This window comes from Pseudorasbora parva, chromosome 12, assembly GCF_024679245.1.
Source record: "Pseudorasbora parva isolate DD20220531a chromosome 12, ASM2467924v1, whole genome shotgun sequence".
Classification (NCBI taxonomy): Eukaryota; Metazoa; Chordata; class Actinopteri; order Cypriniformes; family Gobionidae; genus Pseudorasbora; species Pseudorasbora parva.
Window position 1 is genome coordinate 5,711,090 of NC_090183.1, and position 22,117 is coordinate 5,733,206.

Consider the following 22,117-nt stretch of genomic DNA (forward strand, 5'->3'; position numbering starts at 1 on the left):
TATATATATATATATATATATATATATATATATATACACACACATATATACCCATATATACACCGATCAGGCATAACATTGTGACCTATTCTTGTGTTGGTCCCCCTTTTGCTGCCAAAACAGCTCTGACCTGTGAAGGAATGGACTCCACAAGACCCCTGAAGGTGTGCTGCTGTATTTGGCACCAAGATGTTAGCAGCAGATCCTTTAAGTCCTGTAAGTTGCAAGGTGTGGGGCCTCCATGGATCTGACTTGTTTTTCATCACAGATGCTCGATTGGATTGAGATCTGGGGAATTTGTTGGCCAAGTAAACCCCTGAAACTAATTTTTGTGCTCGTCAAACCATACGCATTATCCTGCTGAAAGAGCCACAGCAATCAGGGAATACCATTCCATGAAAGGGTGTACATGGTCTGCGACAATGCTTTCTGTGGTGGACAGGGGTCAGCATGGACTCCCTGACTGGTTTGCGCCTATGCGGCCCCATACACAACAAACTGCGATGCTCTGTGTATTTTGACACCTTTCTATCAGAACCAGCATTAACTTCTTGATCAATCTGAGCTACAGTAGTTCATCTGTTTGATCGGACCACACGGGCCAGCCTTCACTCCCCATGTGCATCAGTGAGCCTTGACCCTGTCGCCGGTTCACTACTGTTCCTTCTTTGGAGCACTTTTGATAGAGACTGACCACTGAAGACTGGGAACAGCCCACAAGAGCTGCAGTTTTGGAAATGCTCTGACCCAGTCATCTATCCATCACTTGCTCAAATCCTTACACTTGCCCATTTTTCCTGTTTCTAACACATCAACTTTGTGGACAAAATGTTCACTTACGGTCTAATACATCCGACTCCCTAACATGTGCCATGATGAAGAGAGAATCAGTGTTATTCACTTCACCTGTCATTACTTTCATATTCATATTACTTTCAGTTTACATATTACAAAAGTGGTCTGTTTGCTAAATAAATGCAAAAAAAATGAATAATCCTTTATAAACCTTCCAAACCGTATGAGTTTTTTGTTGTTTGTGATTTTTAGGACTGTTTCCTGAATATGAGTCCGACCTGGTACCAGAGTCTCATCAAAGTTCTGCTGTCACGTTTCCCACAAAACTGCAGGCACTTTAAAGATGACAGTGGCATTCAGTACCTGGTAAGAGATACACAAACGTACCAAGGGCTAAGGCATTTAGGTCCAGATTTACAAAACAGGTCAAATTTAGCGTGAGAGGACAATCACGTAAAAGTGCTGATGGCAGTGGAAAGTTCTGTGCGTGACCTACTGAAGGCGTGCATATTAAAGAACACAGACACAGCCGGATCATTTCCATAATGAACCATGCAATCTACCAAGAGCAGTGCAAATTAGTGGTTATCTGGTTTAAGTGTTTTTATGCTTTTTTGGGCAGTAAATAATAGCATAATTACCAGTAAATTGACGAGCACAAACCTTAGCAAATCACCTTGCATGGTTAATTTAAATACTCTCCTCCCGTAACTATTGTGTCTGAAAGGGAAACGCCTATAAATGCATATGCAATAAGGTCAGCTGCAAAAATAACCCTGTACATGTCTTTTTAGCACAAATTTTAAACTTTAGTAAATCCTTTTAACACCAAAATACAGTTTGCATTGGTACAACCTGGAAGTAAATCCGGCCCTTTTACTTTTTGAATTCTTTTATTTTCATTAAAGCTGTTTGTATTTGATTAAAAAAACAATAACAAGGTAATATTATGAATATTATTACAATTTCAATAACTGTTTTCTATTTGAATATATTGTAAAATGTAATTTTCAGCACCATTACACCAGTCTTCAGTGTCACATGAAACTTCAGAAGCTCAGGCTGTACAGTCGTTCTGTGTGCCTGTGTGAGATGTTAGCAGCGATCATATTGGACATGTCATAGTAAGTTACAAGACAGGAAGTGCTCTTAAATCATTATTGTCCTGTAAGGACTATGGTTACTCAAAGCCAGTGAAACACGTGGTAAACTGTGGTACATTATGAGACCTCTAGTGCATGTGTTAGTTAATGTGAGCAAACACTCAGAGAACATGAGGAGAATTCAGCTGCTGATCATCATCAGATCCTCAAGTGTGTCAGATGGCAATTCATGCTTCATTCTGTAATTGGAGATGTTACGGGTTTATGTAGATTTCCTGAACCGATGACAACTCTCAAATGATCATTTCTCCCTCCATATAAACAGAAATGATGTTAACGCTGTTTCCTAATGACGCGCACCAGTCTACGTTAAATGGATTGTGAAGATCAGGGTTCAGTTTGAAAATAATAAAATATTGGTTGCCATGTTTAAACAGTTTGTTGTTTGAGCGTAAACTCTCTTTTCCAGGCTGTCCTGAACCAGAAGTTTACTGACTGTTTTGTGCTCGTCTTTCTGGACACACAGGCAGGAAAAACTGTGAGTTTTATGTATTTCAAGTGTTATGTTTTTATGTTAACTAGTTTATTCTTACCCACTTTTCTCCTAACACAATATCATCACCATTCTTTTTTTATTTTGTAATTGTAATTCTTGATTATCCTCATTATTTTGATTATATTACAGTGAAGTATTGTAATCTGTTTTTAATAATTATATAAATATTAAATAATTTAAAAGCAATACAACACATTATATTATGTATCATGTAAATATATTATGATGAATTAAAAAAGAGAAGTTATTTATACATTAATTTGTTTATTTGTAATAATTTGACCTGGGCGTGTTCATTCATTCATTGCACATGTCAAACAGATCCCAGTGTTTCACCCTCTGTTCTTCTGCTTCTAGAGTCTGAAGGTTGTCTTTAGGGAGCCGTTACCCGCACAGACCCAGCCGAGCAGCAGTCCTCCGCCGCAGCTGGTCTCCATGTACCACCATCTGGAGTCCGTCATCAACACCGCGTGCTACAACCTCTGGACGGGCCTGCTGTGAACATGTGCAAACCTCTGCGAGCGGCCTCGTGTGTTTCTCTCGCCGTCTGAAATCAGTTTGTGCTCAGATTGAGCCTCCCACATGCAGACTAAATGCATCTTGTATGTAATGAGTGCTGCGTCGGCCAAGTTGCATTACGCAATTAAATTGCCATCATTTTGCACAGGAAAACAGCTAAATGGGCCGCCCTGTTGATTTGAGTGCGGTAAACTTGGAGGGGTGTATAGTGGTGTGTGAGACTGCGCTGGTTTGCCAAAGCCATACTGTCCTTCTATAGTCTTAGTGTTCATTTGTGCTGTTATTCTTCATCTTCTCAGCTATTGATGGGAAACCGATGTCTCTGTAGCACATTAGATTGGGCTTACGTAAAGTCTGAAGTTTTCATTCATGCTCTTTGAGAACCACCTGTTTCTGCAATTTGGATAGTTTTTTGCCCCATAATGTATCACTTTCTGCAACATAATTTTTACTGCCATTTTATCATCCCAAAAGTGCCTTTATGCCTCTAATTTATCTTATGAAGTTGAAGGGAGCTAGTGCGTTATATTCACCTATCAAGAAGAATCTTGTGAAATAGTTGCATGGTCTTGTGCATTCATCATGCAGGGCGGCGTAACGATTATTCCTACTAACGAAATGGCACTAGATCGTGGGAAGCCTTTGACACGAAACCTTTGGAAACCAAATGTATCGGGATGATCTAACTCCCATAATGACAAAAACTGAAGAATAAAATGTGTTTACCGTTTTGTTTTCTTTAAGGACACTGGACATTTTTGAAAGCAAGATTTATTAAAAATTTTGAATGTTAATTAGCAATTCAAGTCTGAAACTGTTGTAATTTGTATATTATGTAAATAGAGGCGGGTTTGTAAGAAAAAAAAACGCTTGACAATAAATCTTAAATTAAAACATCTGAAGTGTTCATGTACAGTATTTCATAGCCATGCACAAATTAAATATGAATAAAATGATTGAAATTGGGAGTCCGTTTTAAGCCGTAGAAAAGTAGGGTCTTGGCATTTTAATACATGGTGCCCTTTTAGAAAATGCAGGAATTGGTCCTCATTTGTAACTGCTCCAGTATCTTGTGAACCAATCCAGACCCGCTTCTGTGGAACCTAGAGAATCAAATTTACAAATTTTAATTCCTAAGAATCAAATTTCACTCTATACTCTTTGCAACGTAAGTTCAACCCAAGTTATTGAATAGCATATTGTAACATTTTGAATCCCAGTGGCTGCAAGTGGGATATGAATGTAAGTTCAGGACCCACAAAAGTGTCACATCAGTTTTCTTTTTGGTTAACCGTGTCCGTGTACAGTTTAGGGTTAGTTCACCCAAAAATTACAATTGTCTCATTGATTACACACCCTTATGTCAGTCCAAACCCTTAAGAATTATGTTCATTTTTGGAACACAAATGTAATATTAAAGCGTCTTTCAAAAGGTTCATACCATTTAACCTAATCGTTTAAGATCTTTTGTGCAACATTTTTTAATTGAAATGAATTCATAATAAAAAGCTCTTAAACTATGAGCTTTCCTTCACTCACCCTGAGGTTTGTATTCACAGCCGATGTAATCCTGATAGTCCAGCTCCTCCAGCAGTTTAAAGAGGTACGAGAAACTGAGCTCTCCATCACTGTCCGGCTCATGGCGGTCAGGAACCTGAGCGATCTGGATGTGACCTGCGCTGCGACAGATGTAAAGCCGTGAGGTGATAGACAGATCTTCCTCTGCAATGCACGGCTGTTTCTGGCCTGATGTATCATTAACTAAAACCATAAAAAATTCTTGAAATAAACTAAAACTTAAAAATAACTAACACAAAAAGTTTACTAACAGTTTAACTAAAATTAAACTGAAAATAGAACGCATAAAAATAGTCTCTAACTCAAAATATAAACCAAAAGTGTAAATAACCAAATGATTGATTGATGATCTATGACTGGATCATTATTTTAGTAATTATTATGTTTCTCATGTTATATGTTTGGCAACAGTTCTTCCAATCCTAATTGATGGAGTGTGTAGCTTTTCATTTCTTTAACAACCATGTAGGAAGACACATCATGGCCATATTCCAGGATGACAATGTCAAAATTCATCAGGCAAAAAATGTATGCACTTCTTGATGGAAATAACATCACAACATTTATTTCCATCAAGAGGTGTATCGATGTTTGGTCTAGATCTGGTATTGGCAATGCACGAGTCCAGCTCTCTGTAAAGTCTCTTCCAGTACATCCCAAAGACTTTCAATAAATTTAAGGTCTGGAAATATGAAATCACTCTCATCATAATCATTATCATCACTTCATGATGAATCTTGACATTGTCATCCTGGAATACGGTCATGATGTGTCTTCCTACATGGCTGTTAAAGAAATGAAAAGCTACACACTCCATCAATTAGGGTTAGAAGACCTGTGTAACGTTACATGAGAAACATTATCACTATAATAATGATCCAATCGTTGACTCTTAAGCATTTGCACATTTGAATCCAAAAAGCAGGCAGTGTGTAACGGTATTTTATTAATGATGCTTAAATAACAACGATGTAGAAATGATTGACACTAGATGATTCATAAGACTGCCCGATTCCTGTAACTTTCTAGACTGGATATTTTTGTTTCTTTAGAGAAAAAAACAGGAATATCTGTCAGCAAAAGGGTTAGTTCACCCAAAAATGAATATTTTGTCAAGTTGTTCCAAACCTGTATGAGTTTCTTTCTTCTGTTGAACACAAAGAAGATATTTAAAAAAAATGTTGATAAACTTGATAATAAAGCAGTTGATGGTTGCTATTGACTTCCATAGTAGGACAAAATACTATGCAAGTCAGGGGCTACAGTCGACTGTCTGGTTATCAACATTTTTCAAAATATCTTCTTTCGTGTTCAACAGAAGAAACTGTCTCATAGGTTTGGAACAACTTAAGGGTTAATGATGTTTTTGTGTGAACTATCCTTTTAAGAGTCAAGATAAGTTCTAATTTCATGCAGTCCCACATTTACCTGTCATTGGTAAGTATTTGCGTATATTTTGTGTTAAGTTGCCATCCATGATCTGCCAGTGGTAGATGTCCTGCAAAAGGAGAGAGTGACAGTGTAATCTGAAGTCATGCATCTGCTTCTAACTGGTGTTGTTCTAGATTGCGGTTGATCATCTTCGCTGTGGGTTTTATGTTGCCTCAGACGGAGCTGAGCTGGCGACGGAGGGCCGTTCAGAAACGCACTCAAGTCCTTCCTACGCCGTCTGGAAACAAACACGGCAGCTGCCTAATGCACCGGCGTCCCTCGACAAACTCCCCTCATATGATTTATTCAGCGCAGGATTCAACGAGCGCTGCAAGTGATTTTATTATTCTGGAAAGGACAGCATGTGCAGTGCAGCCGCTCCGTTATAAGAGAAGTGAAAATGACTTCATATGATGCTAATTTCTCACTGCTGCTACAAAGAACACAAATTAAGGTAACGTGTGGAACACAACGGGTTGAAAGAGCAGATAACTACATTCTATCAGAAAACGTGAGTGGTTTCACTATGAGGTTGCAGAGTTGTTGTTGTTGTTTTTTTGTTTTTTTAGTTACTTTTATTTTACCAGGAAGTCTCATTGAGATTAAAATCTCTTTTAAAAGAGAGACATGGCCAAGATAACAGCCATACAGTTGACAACATGTTAAAATGCAACAAATATAAAATAAAAAGAAATATTAGAACATAGTATCCTCACAGCAAAACCAATCACATGCCTTCATTACCACTGTCTTTATGAGGCCTTTAAATTCACCAATAGACACCAATTTGTTTTTAATTATTCCATGCGAAGGGTTCTTAATAGGAAAATCCTGTTTTCCCCAGTATTGGTGGATTGCAATGTGGGATTTTATGGAAGCTTGTTTCCACCACATGTCATACTTTTTTTTTATCTTACACGAATGACTTTTAGGTTTAAGGAGACATTTACACGACACCACTACCAACTGAAATAACTTTGGCAACACTTTATTGTAAGGTGACGTAGTTACATTGTACTTACACATAAGTACTGAGTAATATTAATTAGGGTGTACCCACTGGAGAGTTATGATTAGGGTTTAGTTTAGTTACTTGTAATTATGCATCATTTACTGTTATTACTATAGTACGTACATGTGTCACACTTCAGATTAGGGTGCAGTTCTCACTATTAACTAAATATTAACTATGACTTTTGCTTTAATAAATTCCTCACTACTGCTTATTAAAAGTTAGTACAGTAGTTGTTACGTTTCGGTATTGGGGAGGATTAAGGAATGTAGAATATGATCATGCAGAAAAGCTTAACTCCAAGTCTTCCAGAGTCGCGGTCAAAGCTGATTCGAAAGACCGCCGTTCGCCAGTTTCTGTGTTTACTAGAAGAATGCAAACGCAACTCGGCCGTCATTATGTTAAGCCTCGTACACCGACTCTGTACACGATAACAACATGTTAGTCAATGCCATCCTGTCTCATTCAACATGTTGTCACTTCTTCTTGAGTCTCTCCATCATTGTCTGACTTAGGTTTGAACATAAAAGGCTGAACAGTTTCAGACATTTTCTGTGCATGTCTGCGTGAGTTAACCGGAGCTGCTAACATGAGCTCTTGAAGCTCTGCCCTCTTCCTGAAAGGGGGTCCCCAGCTAATTTGCATTTAAAGAGACACAAGTGCCCATTTGAATATGCTATAAAAAATATCTGTGGGGTATTTTGAGCTAAAGCTTCACATACACACTCTGGGGACATCAGAGACTTATTTTACATCTTATAAAAAAGGGCATTATAGGACCTCTTTAAAATAAAGTGTTACCAAACATTTCCATGCATTTTGGCTGTTTGTTTACATGATAACTGTACTGGAGCCTGAATACACAAACCTTTGAAAATGATACCATTATCATCTTTATATACTACATATAAACTACAAAAATGAGAATTTATGAAAACAGTGAAGTGTCATTGCTATCTACTGGCCTGGCAGCAGAATAAAGGGATTTCACGGATGCATGTGAACAGGGATTGTGTTGACAACGTTGTCATCTGTATGTGTAAAATGCTGTAAACGTACTCTAAATCTTTTTTTTATATCAAAATCTATTAATTTAGAGTTTATCACTAACCTCTGAAGTGTGAGATATAAACTCAAAGTTATCAGAATGGTTTTATTCTGTGGTGGATGCAAGCTTCCATAGTTGCTATATATATATATATATATATATATATATATATATATATATATATATATATATATATAAAAAATGCTGTTTCTGAAGCAAAACCAAGAAATGTGAATGAATTGTGGAATGTTGTTAAAGAATCATGGGGTGGAATAACAGCTGAGAGGTGCCACAAGTTGGTTGACTCCATGCCACACAGATGTCAAGCAGTTTTAAAAAACTGTGGTCAACTAAACAACTAAATATTAGTTTAGTGATTCACAGGATTGCTAAATCCCAGAAAAAAAAAATGTTTGTACAAAATAGTTTTGAGTTTGTACAGTCAAAGAAAAACTGCAATTTTTTTGAACACACCCCTTTCAACTAATTGCCCAATTGCACAGCCTTAAGAGCGTGCATATCATGAATGCTGGGTCTTGTTTGTTTTCTGAGAATCTACTGAACCTACTGGTAACTTGTTTGCCACGTAGCAATAAAAAATATAATAAAAACCTTGATTATTCTGGTTAGTCACATTGTACTGCTATTATTTTGAACAAGACTGTATATGTTCAAATTAATATGAATAGATAACACTAAACTTCAACATTTAGAATCACCTTCGCTTGTTTTCATGTAAAAAAAAAAAAAAAAAAAAGAGACAAAAATGTCTAAATTAATTTACGATTGCAAAAGCTCTACGAATTAAATAATGCAAGTGTAATGCTCGTCACGATCACAGATTAAATAATGTGAGTGAATAAGTACATTTACATGGACGTTCTTAACCCGATTATCCTTAAGAATAAACCGATCGTCAGAGATGGATTTTTGCCCATTACACCAATTTCACTTGGCATGTAAACACTCTAACCCGCGTCCTGTCAGCTTATTGAAAACCTGCGATCTGTCAGTATTTGAAATGTGACATGAAATCATCCTTATACGGCAGATTTGAGCGCATCCAGCCACAGCGAGTGTTTTTCGGTAGGGGAGGAGAAATATATTGACGTTCTCATTTCGTGGTACATTTAGAAACATCAAATACGAGAGTAGAATGAAGAAAAATATATTTTTAAATACTAGGGAGTTATTTTCAATATATTTTTTTAATGCTTTATTTAACATAACTCGCATAATGAACAGAGAAAACCCGCAGGGTTACGTTTGACGCGGTCTGATGAAGACGAGAATTAAACCCCTCATGATGATGATGATGATGAGCAGGAACCCATTCAGACTCTCTTAGTTTTGACATTTATTTTGTGCTTTTGTTCCCATTGTTTCTGTATTCTGTCTTCCTATGTTTAGCTGCTGTTTCCTTTGTTCCGTTGCCTACCTTGTTAGTTTCAATGGTTACCGTGATTAGTTCACACTTGTTGTTCATTAGCCCTTGTTTCCCTTGTCTTTACCTCCCTGTGTGAAGCTGTTGCGGTTTCCTGGTCCCTGTCTGGTTTTTGCTCCTATGTGTACTTTTTTTTGAATAAACATTTTTTGCATTTGGAAAAAACAAAGGATGGCAAAAGCTGCATGAATGATGACAAAATAAAAAGCTTGACTATAATGCTGTGCAGAAAGTGGATTCCGCTCACCATCTGCATCCTGATGCTGGGATGACTGACTCTCTGTAGAATCACAGCAGCTACGGGACGTGGTGATCAAGACAAAAAAAAACATATGCGTAAATAATCCGGAAACAAATTCACAATCATCCATGAAGAAAAAACGTAAAGCCTCCTTACCTTGGTGTGGGGAGTGGAGGAAATATTGTGGATCTGTTATTCTGGTGTTGATTGGCTCAATCAGTCCAAGAATGCCTTCCTGTACAGCAAAGAACAACACAAAATAAAGAGCCACAGTTAATATTTTAAAATGTAATATTCCTGTGATCAAAGCTGAATTTTCAGCATCATTACTCCAGTCTTCAGTGGAGTAATTTTTAATTTATAAAATGAATTCAATAATCTAATGATGCTTCAGAAATCATTCTGATATGATGATTTGCTGCCCAAGATACATTAACAATTATTATCAGTTTGAAACAGCTGTGTCGTTTCATATTTTTTCAAACGAAAGGTAAGACATTATAAATGTCTTACCTTATCACTTTTGATCAATTCAATGTGTCCTTCCTGAATAAAAGTATTAATTTCTTCTTCTTTTTTTAATTCTTAACTTTTAAACGGTAGTGTACATCAAAGTGCATTTCAATATGTTTATATTGTGCACATATGCATGTTTTAGTATAGTCTCGATTTGACTTGAGAAATTTTTTTTTGTCATTGCATAAATGAGCATACATTTATTAACTTATATTTTAATTAATTATTAGTGATTACTGATCAAATCAGAAGTCTTAGCTTAGGCTTTTGTATTTTTTGCTTTTACAAACCCGATTCCAAAAAAGTTGGGACTGTACAAATTGTGAATAAAAAAGAAATGCAATAATTTACAAATCTCATAAACTTATAGTTTATTCACAATAGAATACAGATAACATATCAAATGTTTAAAGTGAGACATTTTGAAATGTCATGCCAAATATTGGCTCATTTTGGATTTCATGAGAGCTACACATTCCAAAAAAGTTTGGACAGGTAGCAAGAGGCCGGAAAAGTTAAATGTACATATGAGGTACAGTTGGAGGACCAATTTGCAACTTATTAGGTCAACTGGCAAAATAATTGGGTATAAAAAGAGCGTCTCAGAGTGGCAGTGTCTTTTAGAAGTCAAGATGGGCAGAGGATCACCAATTCCCCCAATGTTGTGGCGAAAAATACTGGAGCAATATCAGAAAGGAGTTGCAAAGAGTTTGAAGTTCTCATCATCTACAGTGCATAATATCATCCAAAGATTTAGAGAATCTGGAACAATCTCTGTGTGTAAGGGTCAAGGGTGGAAAACCATACTGGGTGTCCGTGATCTTCAGGCCCTTAGACGGCACTGCATCAGATACAGGAATACTACTGTAATAGAAATCACAACATAGGCTCAGGAATACTTCCAGAAAACGGTGAACACAATCCACCGCGCCGTTGCCGGCTAAAACTCTATAGGTCAAAAAAGAAGCCATATCTAAACATGATCCAGAAGCGCAGGTGTTTTCTCTGGGCCAATGCTCATTTAAAATGGTCTGTGGCAAAGTTTAAAACTGTTGTGTGGTTAGACGAATCAAAATTTGAAGTTCTTTTTGGAAAACTGGGACGCCATGTCATCTGGACTAAAGAGGACAAGGACAACTCAAGTTGTTATCAGTGCTCAGTTCAGAAGCAGCATCTCTGATGGTATGGGGACGCATGAGTGTGTGTGGCATGAGCAGCTTACACATCTGGAAAGGCACATCAATGCTGAAAGGTATATCTAAGTTCTAGAACATATGCTCTCATCCAGGTGTCGTCTCTTTCAGGAAAGACCTTGAATTTTCCAACATGACAACGCCAGACCCCATACTGCATCAATTAACAGATCATGACTGCGTAGAGAAAGGATCCGTGTACTGAAATGGCAATCCTGCAGTCCAGATCTTTTACCCATAGAAAACATGTGGTGCATCATAAAGAGGAAGATGCGACAAAGAAGACCTAAGACAGTTGATCAACTAGAAGCTTGTATTAGACAAGAATGGGGCAACATTCCTATTCCTAAACTTGAGCAACTCGTCTCCTCAGTCCCCAGACGTTTGCAGACTGTTATAAAAAGAAGAGGGGATTCCACACAGTGGTAAACATGGCCTTGTCCCAACTTTTTTGAGATGCCATGAAATTTAAAATCAACTTATTTTTTCCTTAAAATTATAAGTTTTCTCAGTTCAAGCATTTGATATGGCATCTATGTTGTATTGTGAATAAAATATTGAAATTTGAAACTTCCATATCATTGCATTCTGTTTTTAGTCACAATTTGTACAGTGTCAAAACTTTTTTGTAATCGGATTTGTACAAGTTACTATAATTGATAACTTGAAAATGTAAAATAAATTAGTCTACTATATCAAAATACTAAAGCCCAAACCACTGTTGTCATTTGAAATGTGGAGGCCTTTCAAGAAACCCTCACAGAAAATCTCCTGAACTTCTACATATGAACACACTGTAGGTGTTTCTCAATGTCAAGGATGCTTCCTTGGAAGGACGGATCCTTCCAAGTCACTTCCTTCAGAGGCTAGGCGAGGCTCCTCTTTAGCATTCGGAGAACACGTAAATGGAACAGGCTAGCAAGTGCACGTCATTGCGTCATTACGTCAGTGAAAAGGTCTGTTGGCCGTCAATAACGTTATGTGTAACATTATTTGTATTTTTTTATATATCAATACAGTAGTAATTTGTACCGGCATTTAAACGTTAAACTTTACTTATATTTACTACGGTTATAACAAATGTTTGGTAACGTAAATAAAAGCATTGTGGCAAGCAGCGAGGTGAGGGACCGTGAAAGCAAGCCGGTGGAGTGATAATGAGCGGCAGCTGATCGCCACACCGTTCTCGGCTCACGGCAGTGACGGGAGTATAATTGGAGGAGCGGGGAAGACGAGAGAGGACTAGGCCTGGACTTTATGTTATGGTTTGTTAATGTTTTATTATGTGTGTGCTGGCAGTCGCCCGTGAGGGGGCTATTATAAAGTTGTTGAACGTTTGCCGGTTCCCGCCTCCTTCCTTCCCATCTACAAACTCCGATACAAGCATATTTGCCCCGTTCACGCTCCGAGTCCGACTCCGGGAACGTCTGATAGCAAAGCTGCGCGCATAGTATTGTGGGTGATTTGAGAACGCGAAGTGCGCGAAGGCTACTCATATGCATCCTTTCCTGTATATGACATATTTTTCGAACGAAGGACTCAGTCCTTGGTTGAATTCCGAGGATCCTCGACATTGGAACAGTCCTTCGTCGGATGTCGATGACGTGGCATCCTTAGAATTCTGGCTTCCGAGGATCCTTCCTTGACATTGAGAAACGCCTTCTGGCCCTGATGCTGTAATGGGGGCGGAGGTCACCTTTGAGAGGACACCTGCAGCATGTTTAAGGTTCTGCACAAAGGTGTCCTCCATCTCCATGGCAACGGCAGAGCGCTCTGCCCCCGCAGGCACCCTCCCAGCCATCAAGTGGATCCTGGACAGAAACATTAGCATGAGTTACTCTCAGCAGAGGTAAAACATCCTCAGCTGATCACCTACTGCGTACGTCTCATGATCGCCTGCACATCGCAGCTGATCGAGAAAACAAGGTTCCTGTGGAGGATGTGAATGTGTGAGATAAGACATTTAGACGTGGGGCAGCGGCGCACAGACACAAGCCTCCGGGGAGATAATTTCAGCAGATCTGAAACTATTTTAGTGCGTTACAGCGTGAACCTTCATGTCTAGACGCTTAAGTTCTGTTTTCCAGTCTCTCAGCTTCCGTACGCATTGAGCGGGAGGCTTGTTTTATGCTTTACATAATATGAAGGGAACTTTGAAAGATCCACTGTGAATATAAATCAGGCCATTGAAACGATGCATCCCTGTTATAGTTATATTATGCATTTTGTGTCCAAACCAGACAGCAAGCGACAAGCAATAAAAGGGATCTCTTCCATGTAAATCCAACACTCATTTTGTTCATTGTCTGTATTGGTTTGTATTTCTGTCAGGAGAAATCAAGTCCCCACAGATTAAATGGCTGATCAAAAGTGCACACTAATACATTAATAATACATCTCGTAATATAATGTAGAATGTAAATAATACAGAAAAACATACTATAAACCATGACATACCTAAAACAATTAATTTATTAGATGACCTGTTAATAATAATAGAAAAAAGACACAAATAATAATACAAACATATTACACAGTATTATAATAACTGAAAGGGGTAAGTTTAAATGTGTGGTGTATAAGCTAAGATAGCAGGCTAATCAGGTAGATATATGCTATGCTCATAGGTAAGCTAACTAAAAACAGTAAGAATGAAAAATGCTTGATTCCACACCCTATACGAGTTATACTAGTATATGAACCATAGACATTAATGGTCATTATAACGCATTTTAAACTATATAAATCTTAACATGTTTTTGCAGGAGTTAAAATTACTACCCGTTAAAAGTACGTTGAACCAATGTAATCTATCGGGATACTGAACGAGGCCTGATTCCCAGTGGGACACCTCATTTAGTTTTTATTTAAAGGCACAGTATGTAAGTTTCACCACTCGCTGTCGCTTATTCAAAATAAAGGGGTAGCTTGATGACGTCATGAATGAGTGTGGAATCATGGGAGTTGTAGTCATGACTCTTCACCTCCACAGCCGATGGAGAGGAATCTGACGCACTCATGTTTATGAATGAGCGAATGTATTGAAGTTTTAATAATGTTATGATGGTATAAAGCAGGGAGTCCTTGAGAGCGAATGCTAATGAGAGAGACATGCGGCAAACACCGGTCTCTGAGCTTTTATTATACTTAGGCTGCAGTCGCTGCTTCCGCTCTTTTCGTCGTGTATGTGGGGTAACACAGCGCTGTTTTACGCGGTTAAAACAATCATACTCAATATATCTGAGTGTGCTGAAAGGTATAACGTTACTCTGTGCATGCACTTTGCAGTAATCTAGATCCATATTAGAATATCATATTAATAAAAACAAGATGACTTAAAGCCCCACTTGGCTACTTTTGCTCTCGGGGTCCCCCTACAGTTTGGAAAAAATAATGTCCTCAACTACTGTCGTAAGAGCTGTCCTCCTACAACAGGGGATGCCATCGCGCGTGCATTTGTTGACATGACAACCCTGATAGCCCTGAACTAGTGATGCGCGGTTCGTCTCATAACCCGCGGACCCCGTATGTCTATTTAATGGTCGCGGGTGCGCGGCGTGTTGTAAAAATATATACAGTGGTGCGGGCCAAATAACTTCATAAAAGCGTCCCGCGGGTCGGTGCAGCACTAACAGTTGCCCTGAACAGTTCTTCTGGCGTCGCGTGTGAAATGTCTTCATCCCAGGTAACGTTACAGTCAGTGGCATATGTTTCAGCATGTCATATGAATATAATTTCATGGGTTTTATTTTTTCAAACGCCAAATAATCACGATGCTCATGTTTACAAGCCAGCGTCATTATAGTAGTCTATTGGTTAGCGTTTTACAGAATCTATATGATACTTCAGTTCAATGTTTGAGTGGTCGGTAATCACCATAACAAGCAGGACCGCATCGGTCGGGCACGCCTCCTTCAGCTCACGCCGACGAGCAAACCCTGGTCACATGTTGATCCTCGTCCTGCCTTTAATCCCATCATTTTTTCATTTCCTCTTATTGCTTTCCTCCAACAAAACCTTTTCTTTCTTATTTGTCTCTGCTGCTTCGGACATGACTATATTATCCGACGAACAAAGTTGGGCTCGCACGTCCGAATGTAAGGAAGTGTGTGTGTTGGTGGAAGTGACGTATATGCCGTAAAGCAGTCGAATTTTGTAGTTCTTTTCTTTTTCTCGGGTTACTACCCGAAACCCGAAGTTTAAAAGTACGATTAAAAACGATACAGACCCCATCAGGCTATGGCAGACGTGTCATTCAACCTATTGTAAGTCGATGAATCATCACAAGAGTCTTAAAAAATATATTATGAAGGTTGAAAAGTTACCTAGTGCTGCTTTAATGACTGTTGCTAAATGACAACTTAAACCAAATGTACTGGAAAAATTACCAGTTGAACATACAGTCTGTGTGCAAACTACCTAAAATGACAGAAAACATCTTTAAGGGAAATCTGTTTGAAGTGTAATTGGATTTTTTTTTTTTTTTTATCATCCCGGTAGCCTTCTACTGGACTAAAATCCTGCTCTTTGTGCATATGAAACATCAGCACAGTGGGAGACTCCCACCAGTACCTTCTGCAGTCCAGTGCTTTGGCGAACCGCACCGCCAGATCCAAACCTTGCCTGAATTCCTGCTCTCTCCCAGGGACAGCACCCAATCCCAAATCTCCTGCATTTAAATCCCCTGGAGGACAAAACGACACAACAAAGAACACATCAGATCCATCATGACATTACCGGCCATGACATTATCAAGGAGATTTGAAATGCCAAGCTTTCTGTCAGCATTGGGAACTTCCTCAGAAAGGTTTGCAGAACATCACTTTGCAATATCTTCTAACTTTTCTGTTTGACTGTATTTATGAATTCATTTTGATTCTTGGACAAAAAGCCCTTTTTGTATGTCTTTGTGTATGTCACTTCGATGCACAAAATAGTGGAGGATATTTAAGTTAAAATCTGATGGATAGCTGACGTAAAACAGAAATGAATGAGAACTGAATTTCAATAGTGTTAATGGTGATTTGGTGTGGTGCAACAAGTCTTACATCAGAGCAGAATTGCATCAGATCAGTGTAACCGGTTCATGCTTCCCCCGTGAGTTGAGAAAGGTCGGATCTATTCCATTAAGCAGTTCTATCTGCATATGGAGCACCATTATATCTGTGACCAATGAACTCAAAGTTATTCTATTCCTGTCTGTGATAAACACCCTCAGAGACCTTTAACTGAGCTGAACACGCTCTATCTATCTATCTACCTATCTATCTACCTATCTATCTATCTAGTTATTTTTTTTATTTTTTTACTAGTGGGTGTAGGACACTATTGTTCATTTGTAAGTGAGAATAGCAAAATAAAGTATCTATCTGACTGACTGCTTGTCTGTACATTTACACCTGCCTGTCATCCACTTTAAATGCTTGTTTGTCTTACCCGGTGGTGTGTTTATGAGCGCAAATTCGAGTCCAGTTTCGTCCTTCACGGCTTTTAACTCTTTCAGGTCAGCTGTGTAGATCCACGCCGCCTCGACCGCTCGGAATCCCGCGCGCGCCGCGGCCCGCATCCTCTGCGTGAACTCCGGCATTTCCGTGAAGAGCCATGAAATATTGGCACAAAACTTCAACGGGGCCATTGAAACGTCTGCAGCAGGACAAACACACACGGCTGCTTTGGAGACAGACTAACCGAATGATCAAGGTCCAGCGCTTATTGATCAGCCGCTCTCTGAACACGTGCTCAGTGTTTACATCCTCATCGCTCAGCTGACAGCACACGTGTCTCTGCGCGCATGCGCACAGACGCCTATGCTGCCTCAAAGTTTACCCAATTTTTATTTAATATTACACATAATTTCATATAGTTCATGTTTAACAACAATGTATGTTATGTATTATTATAAATATTACTAATAATTATGTTCTTATAATTATTAAGGTTGGTGACTGGTGCTAGTTGTCACACTTTTACTCATTTCTTATGGCTGTTGTCACATTATGCATTAAACAACCTATTAGAGACATTTTTCGCAACAAAAAAAGGGGGCTGTCAGAAAAAAACAAGTATATGTTGCATTTGTACATTTAGTCTTTGACTTAACTTACAAAATGTTCACATAGTAACATCTTTGTCCTTTATCTTGTACAGTAGCTTCAGCAATATTGCTGTGTCTTTAAAAGTCATTACGTTTGAATTTCAAGGCTGACAGAGATGAAATGTGTTCACAGAATCACTTGAATGCGAGATACAGAAAGAAACGGTGCTACTGACACCAATGTCCCTGTATGCTTGAGGATGATAACAATGAGCAATGAAGGAAGCGCTGAAAGTGCAAATTCTTTCTGCTTCGCTGGCGTATATGCCTCATGCATGATGTATAGACAGTATTCAGAACAGGAAACACATTAAATCGGTGAATCTCGTGCACATACATTCAGGACCACCTCCACAGCTGGGTCATGATGAGGGACTCAATTTAATGTCAACTGTCTCTGGCTCGATAGATCCATATAGTAACATTTTAATTCACTTTCATGCTATTCCAAAAAAAAAACAAAAAAACATAGATACAGTATATTGCATTGTTTGAATTAAAGAGGCTTTCCAAAGAGACCAATAGTCACTATGCTGTGTTAAGGCCAAGGGTCACTCTCACAGTTAAGGCACATGGTGAAGTACTCTTCGATTTGTGCTGTTAAGCTTAAAGGGGTGATGAATTGAGAAATCAACTTTCCCTTGAGCTTTTGATATATAAAAGGTCGTGGTAATATAAGAATATTCTGTAAGTTTCAGAGCTGAAAACGTCCTTGTTAGTCAAAGAAAAGCTTTTATAGACACCAGGCTCAGAAAACGATCGTGATCGCATCTTTATGTCATTGACTGACGAAACACCGCCTCTACAGAATAATAAGCACATCTAATTCAGTAGCCCCGCCCACCGACTCAGGCAGCTAATCGGCCTGCTAGCCAACAGCAATAAACATGCCAGAGAATTTAACAAGATCCAGTCTCTGCATAAGCTTCCTTCAGATCCTAATACTAGGAATGTGTGATGCTTCATTTATTTTTAATGAAGTTCCAGCTCACGTGGGGAAGGCATGTACACGTGTTCACTTCATTTCACTGCGGAATCGTTTGTAAACAAATCTCCGGTTGATTCTGGATATGCAGACATATTGAGATTAAAACACAACGCTGTGCCTTCTATATTGGATCCGACAGGAATGGTGCAACACGCCTATGTGAGTAAAACATGTTTTTATATGTAATAGTATTGCATTGTTATAGATTGTTTTGATTACGTGTCTAACAGAACATACCTTTAGCACACTTTCACAAGCTGGAGAATCTCTTATTTGTTGGTTCATTGCGATTCAGGATCAGATTCGGACATGAATGGGCCAGGTTTCTGACACCTTTAAACTTGATCTAACATGGTTTTACATTAAATTGAGAAAATATAAATGCCATATTTAAGAATGCATACTGCCATATTATTAAATCAGCAAACAATTTTTTTTTAAATTATAGACAGTAGCCTATAGCATCAAATATATTACTGCAGTTTTACTTATTTTGAAGTGTTTTTGTAATCTAACTGTACTTATACATTTGCAAAGTATGATTTATGTAGCACATGTTGATAAGAAATATCAATTGATAATAGATCAACATTGTTAAATGTTGTTAAAACCATTCCCCATTTACACAGGGGCCTATTGCACAAAACTAGGATAAGGGATTAAGCCGGGATATCTTGGTGATCTTGTCATCTATATGCAAAAGTTAGTACACCGCTGTCATGTAAACGTACCCTGAAGGCACACTCACACCAAGAACGATAACAATAACGAAAGATACTGTATATTAGCGGATAAATTCAGCCAGGATCACCAAGATATCCCGGCTTAATGCCTTATCCAAGTTTTGTGCAATAGGCCCCTGACCTGCGAAAACGCCTAAAACTACACTGTTTACTGATGCCAGACCAGTAGATGGCGATGTCACTTTGTAAAGAAACAATAAGACAGAAGTATTACCATAGCATAGAGAGTATTACACATGTACATGACATCATTTTTTAATTTTTTATTTACGTTTTACAGACAATAACTGTATCATGTTCAAAAACTTGCACTTTGAAACCCTTTTTCAAATGTTTGTGTATTCAGGCCCCCAAAAACAAACCGCCAAAACTTTTCAGGTTTCCTATTCAGCTACATGGCGTAGGCTTATACATATTTATGAGTTATTGTTTTACACCTACTGTATGTTTTTTCATACTCATTGGGCCAGAAGGTGATGTAATCCTATGTGAGTGTATTGAGTGTCATTCCATGTTGTTTATAGTATTCAACGCAACATCCCTCCACGGAGGTCAGGAAAGGTTAATGAACCACCTGGGCTCAAGTACGCACATGGAATATAAAATCTGCCTGAACTGAGAGGAACAACACATTTTACCTTAACAACAATGACAAAAAAAAAAAAAAGTCAGCATCACTAACATTATTGTAGTAGTTGCATCTCTCTATCTTTAATAAGACAATAACTTTTTTAATTCATCCACGTCAAACGTCCATTAGAATGCCCATTTGAGTTTGTCACAATCCATCGCATTTACAGAACATGTCGTTCTGTGTTTAAAATAGCATACTAGCATACAGCTCTTACTATTTTTACAGTATATATAGTACATCAGAAATAAGAGTATGCGACTCCAATCCAATATATTATTATTATTATAGTTTTTATTAGACTTTACTCAAAATAGAATGATGAACATACAATGCAACATGCCAAGTGACAACAATGTAGCCGTTTGGATCTTTTATCATTAAATATTGCCAGGTGTTTCATGTACCATTTAAAATAACTAAATACTAGGCATTGTATAGTGTGCAGTATTCAGTAAACAGTAAAGTTATATGTAACAGTTAGCAGATGGTGGATGGTCTGATGCACCCACACACCCCTAGAGAAAAAAGCAGGAACTGCTGTGAGAAAGCAGGGGTCACTGGAGCAGGAAATTGAAAGTGGGACCGTTTAGACCTCTCAGGTCTGAGCCCTAACAAGCCTGCTCCGGCTATGACAGTCAGACACCACTGCACTTATCAGTCCAATCTTCAGGAAACACTATCTATCAGTCGATACTGGACAGGTGTTTACTGCACCTCTGCAAGAGAAGGACAAAAATGAATATAAAGCGGAAGTTTTCAACCCATCATATTGTGTACATTTCTTTAATTTTCTCTTAATCTTAGGTCAAAACCCTTTATTTTCTCATCCTTTGCAGCATCAGCTCTTTTCTCAGTGTCTGAAATGATAAAGGATTCAGTCTCTCTAAACTCCTCCTGAGAGACTGCTCTGCTCTGATTGGTCAGACGGCCCAGTCTGTTGTGATTGGTCATCTGCTAACAGCACGCCTCGGAAACCAAACGCTCATTATCAAATCTGAATCTCAGCAGTGATACGAACAGTACTGATGGTGTTGGTTTTACCGTATCAATCTCATCAGTGGATTTGCTTTGTCAGCAGAAAACAGCGTCTTCTCCAAATGAACAACACGAACCAAACTCTTCCAGTCTCAGCGACAACTACAGTGTTTGAGGGCGGGGCAAAGTGGACGCTGTTCACCGGCAGCCAATGGGCTGGCATTATGCACACGTGTTGCAGACAGACATAGGTTCAGAAGGCAGTGAGACTGGAATTACTGACGACTCGTTTCAGATCAGAATCGCTTATTTCTTTTGAGAGACAATAACTCCATTTATCTGCACTTTGATATTTTATACTTCGCAGAGCTTTTACATTCACCAACAGCTCTATTACACACTACATGAAAGGCAATACCTGAAAAAGCATAATAGTGGTACTTTGTAAGAATGCGTTTTACTAAAATGAATGTTGGCCTTGTCTGGATACTGGAGGTTTACAACTGTCTGAAGCTCAAAAGCCTCTTGTAGTTTGAATAGTTTAAAGGGATGTAGGCCATGTTTGGTGAATGTAAGCCGTCTGAGGAAAAGTAAAATACAGTACATTCTTGGGTTGACAATTAAAAACAACCATTGTTGACCAATGTACTGTACAATATTCTAAAAATAAATTATAAATAAACCAAAATAAAAAGCACAGACAACAGAAAACAAAGGATAGCACAAGTTATAGGCTAGAGTGAGAGATGCATTTTTAACTTTGATTTAAAATATGTACTGTGCAGTTCTAATATAGGTCAGTAAACTGTTCCAAAGTGTGACTATGGCAAAGGCTTGATCACCCCTGGATTTTAAGCTTGACTTTGGAACAGATAAAGGGTTAGTTCACCCCAAAATTAAAATGATCACATCATTTACTCAGGGGAAAAAATACTATGGTATTCAATGGTTGCTTTCTCTGCTTGTTACAAACATTTTTCAAATATCTTCTTTTGTGTTCAGCAGAACAAAGAAACTCATACAGGTTTGGAACAACTTGAGGGTGAGTAAATGATGACAGAATTTTCATTTTTGGGTGAACTATCCCTTTAACAAACTCTGGTTGGCAGACCTAAGAGTTCTTACTGGATGGTGTTCACAGAAGTGTGCCGGTGTAGTGACAATTTATTTAAATGACAGTTGGGGGGACCAGGACTGCGTTCAGCCCCAACAAAGCGTTTTTTAAACGGAAACGGTGGTGCGTTGAA

The 22,117-nt window shown here is 38.4% G+C and overlaps 2 protein-coding genes across 19 annotated transcripts in view; one reads left to right on the forward strand and one right to left on the reverse strand.

The window, feature by feature from the left end:
- The window catches only part of LOC137093882 (KICSTOR complex protein SZT2-like), a 114,721-nt gene extending 110,850 nt beyond the window's left edge, over positions 1 to 3,871 (forward strand). For all 17 annotated transcript variants that reach the window (XM_067458859.1, XM_067458864.1, XM_067458870.1 and 14 more), the window contains 3 exons: positions 1,048 to 1,161; positions 2,368 to 2,436; positions 2,812 to 3,871. In XM_067458859.1, the coding sequence (XP_067314960.1) occupies positions 1,048 to 1,161; positions 2,368 to 2,436; positions 2,812 to 2,955 (327 nt within the window). In that variant the 3' untranslated portion in view covers positions 2,956 to 3,871. The remainder of the gene's footprint in view (positions 1 to 1,047; positions 1,162 to 2,367; positions 2,437 to 2,811) is intronic.
- hyi (hydroxypyruvate isomerase) lies at positions 3,727 to 17,148 on the reverse strand. 2 transcript variants are annotated; one of them, XM_067458878.1, is made up of 8 exons: positions 16,873 to 17,148; positions 16,009 to 16,120; positions 13,133 to 13,247; positions 9,884 to 9,962; positions 9,734 to 9,783; positions 5,980 to 6,049; positions 4,513 to 4,734; positions 3,727 to 4,076 (listed from the first exon to the last, which is right to left on the reverse strand). In XM_067458878.1, exons 1-8 carry the CDS (start codon positions 17,069 to 17,071, stop codon positions 4,021 to 4,023), a joined length of 903 nt encoding a protein of 300 aa, XP_067314979.1. In that variant the 5' UTR covers positions 17,072 to 17,148; the 3' UTR covers positions 3,727 to 4,020. The 2 variants fall into 2 exon arrangements, with proteins under 2 accessions (XP_067314979.1, XP_067314980.1); XM_067458879.1 differs by having other exon boundaries at positions 4,513 to 4,647; positions 16,873 to 17,144.
- Between the last annotated feature and the right edge of the window lie 4,969 nt (positions 17,149 to 22,117).

Coding starts and splice junctions, on each gene's coding strand:
- hyi (XM_067458878.1), bottom strand. CDS start 17,071: ATGGCCCCGTTGAAGTTTTGTGCCAATATTTCATGGCTCTTCACGGAA. Junction 16,121..16,872: donor GCTCATAAACACACCACCGG/GTAAGACAAACA, acceptor TTTGTCCTCCAG/GGGATTTAAATGCAGGAGAT. Junction 9,963..13,132: donor CTGCAGGTGTCCTCTCAAAG/GTGACCTCCGCC, acceptor TTTGCTGTACAG/GAAGGCATTCTTGGACTGAT.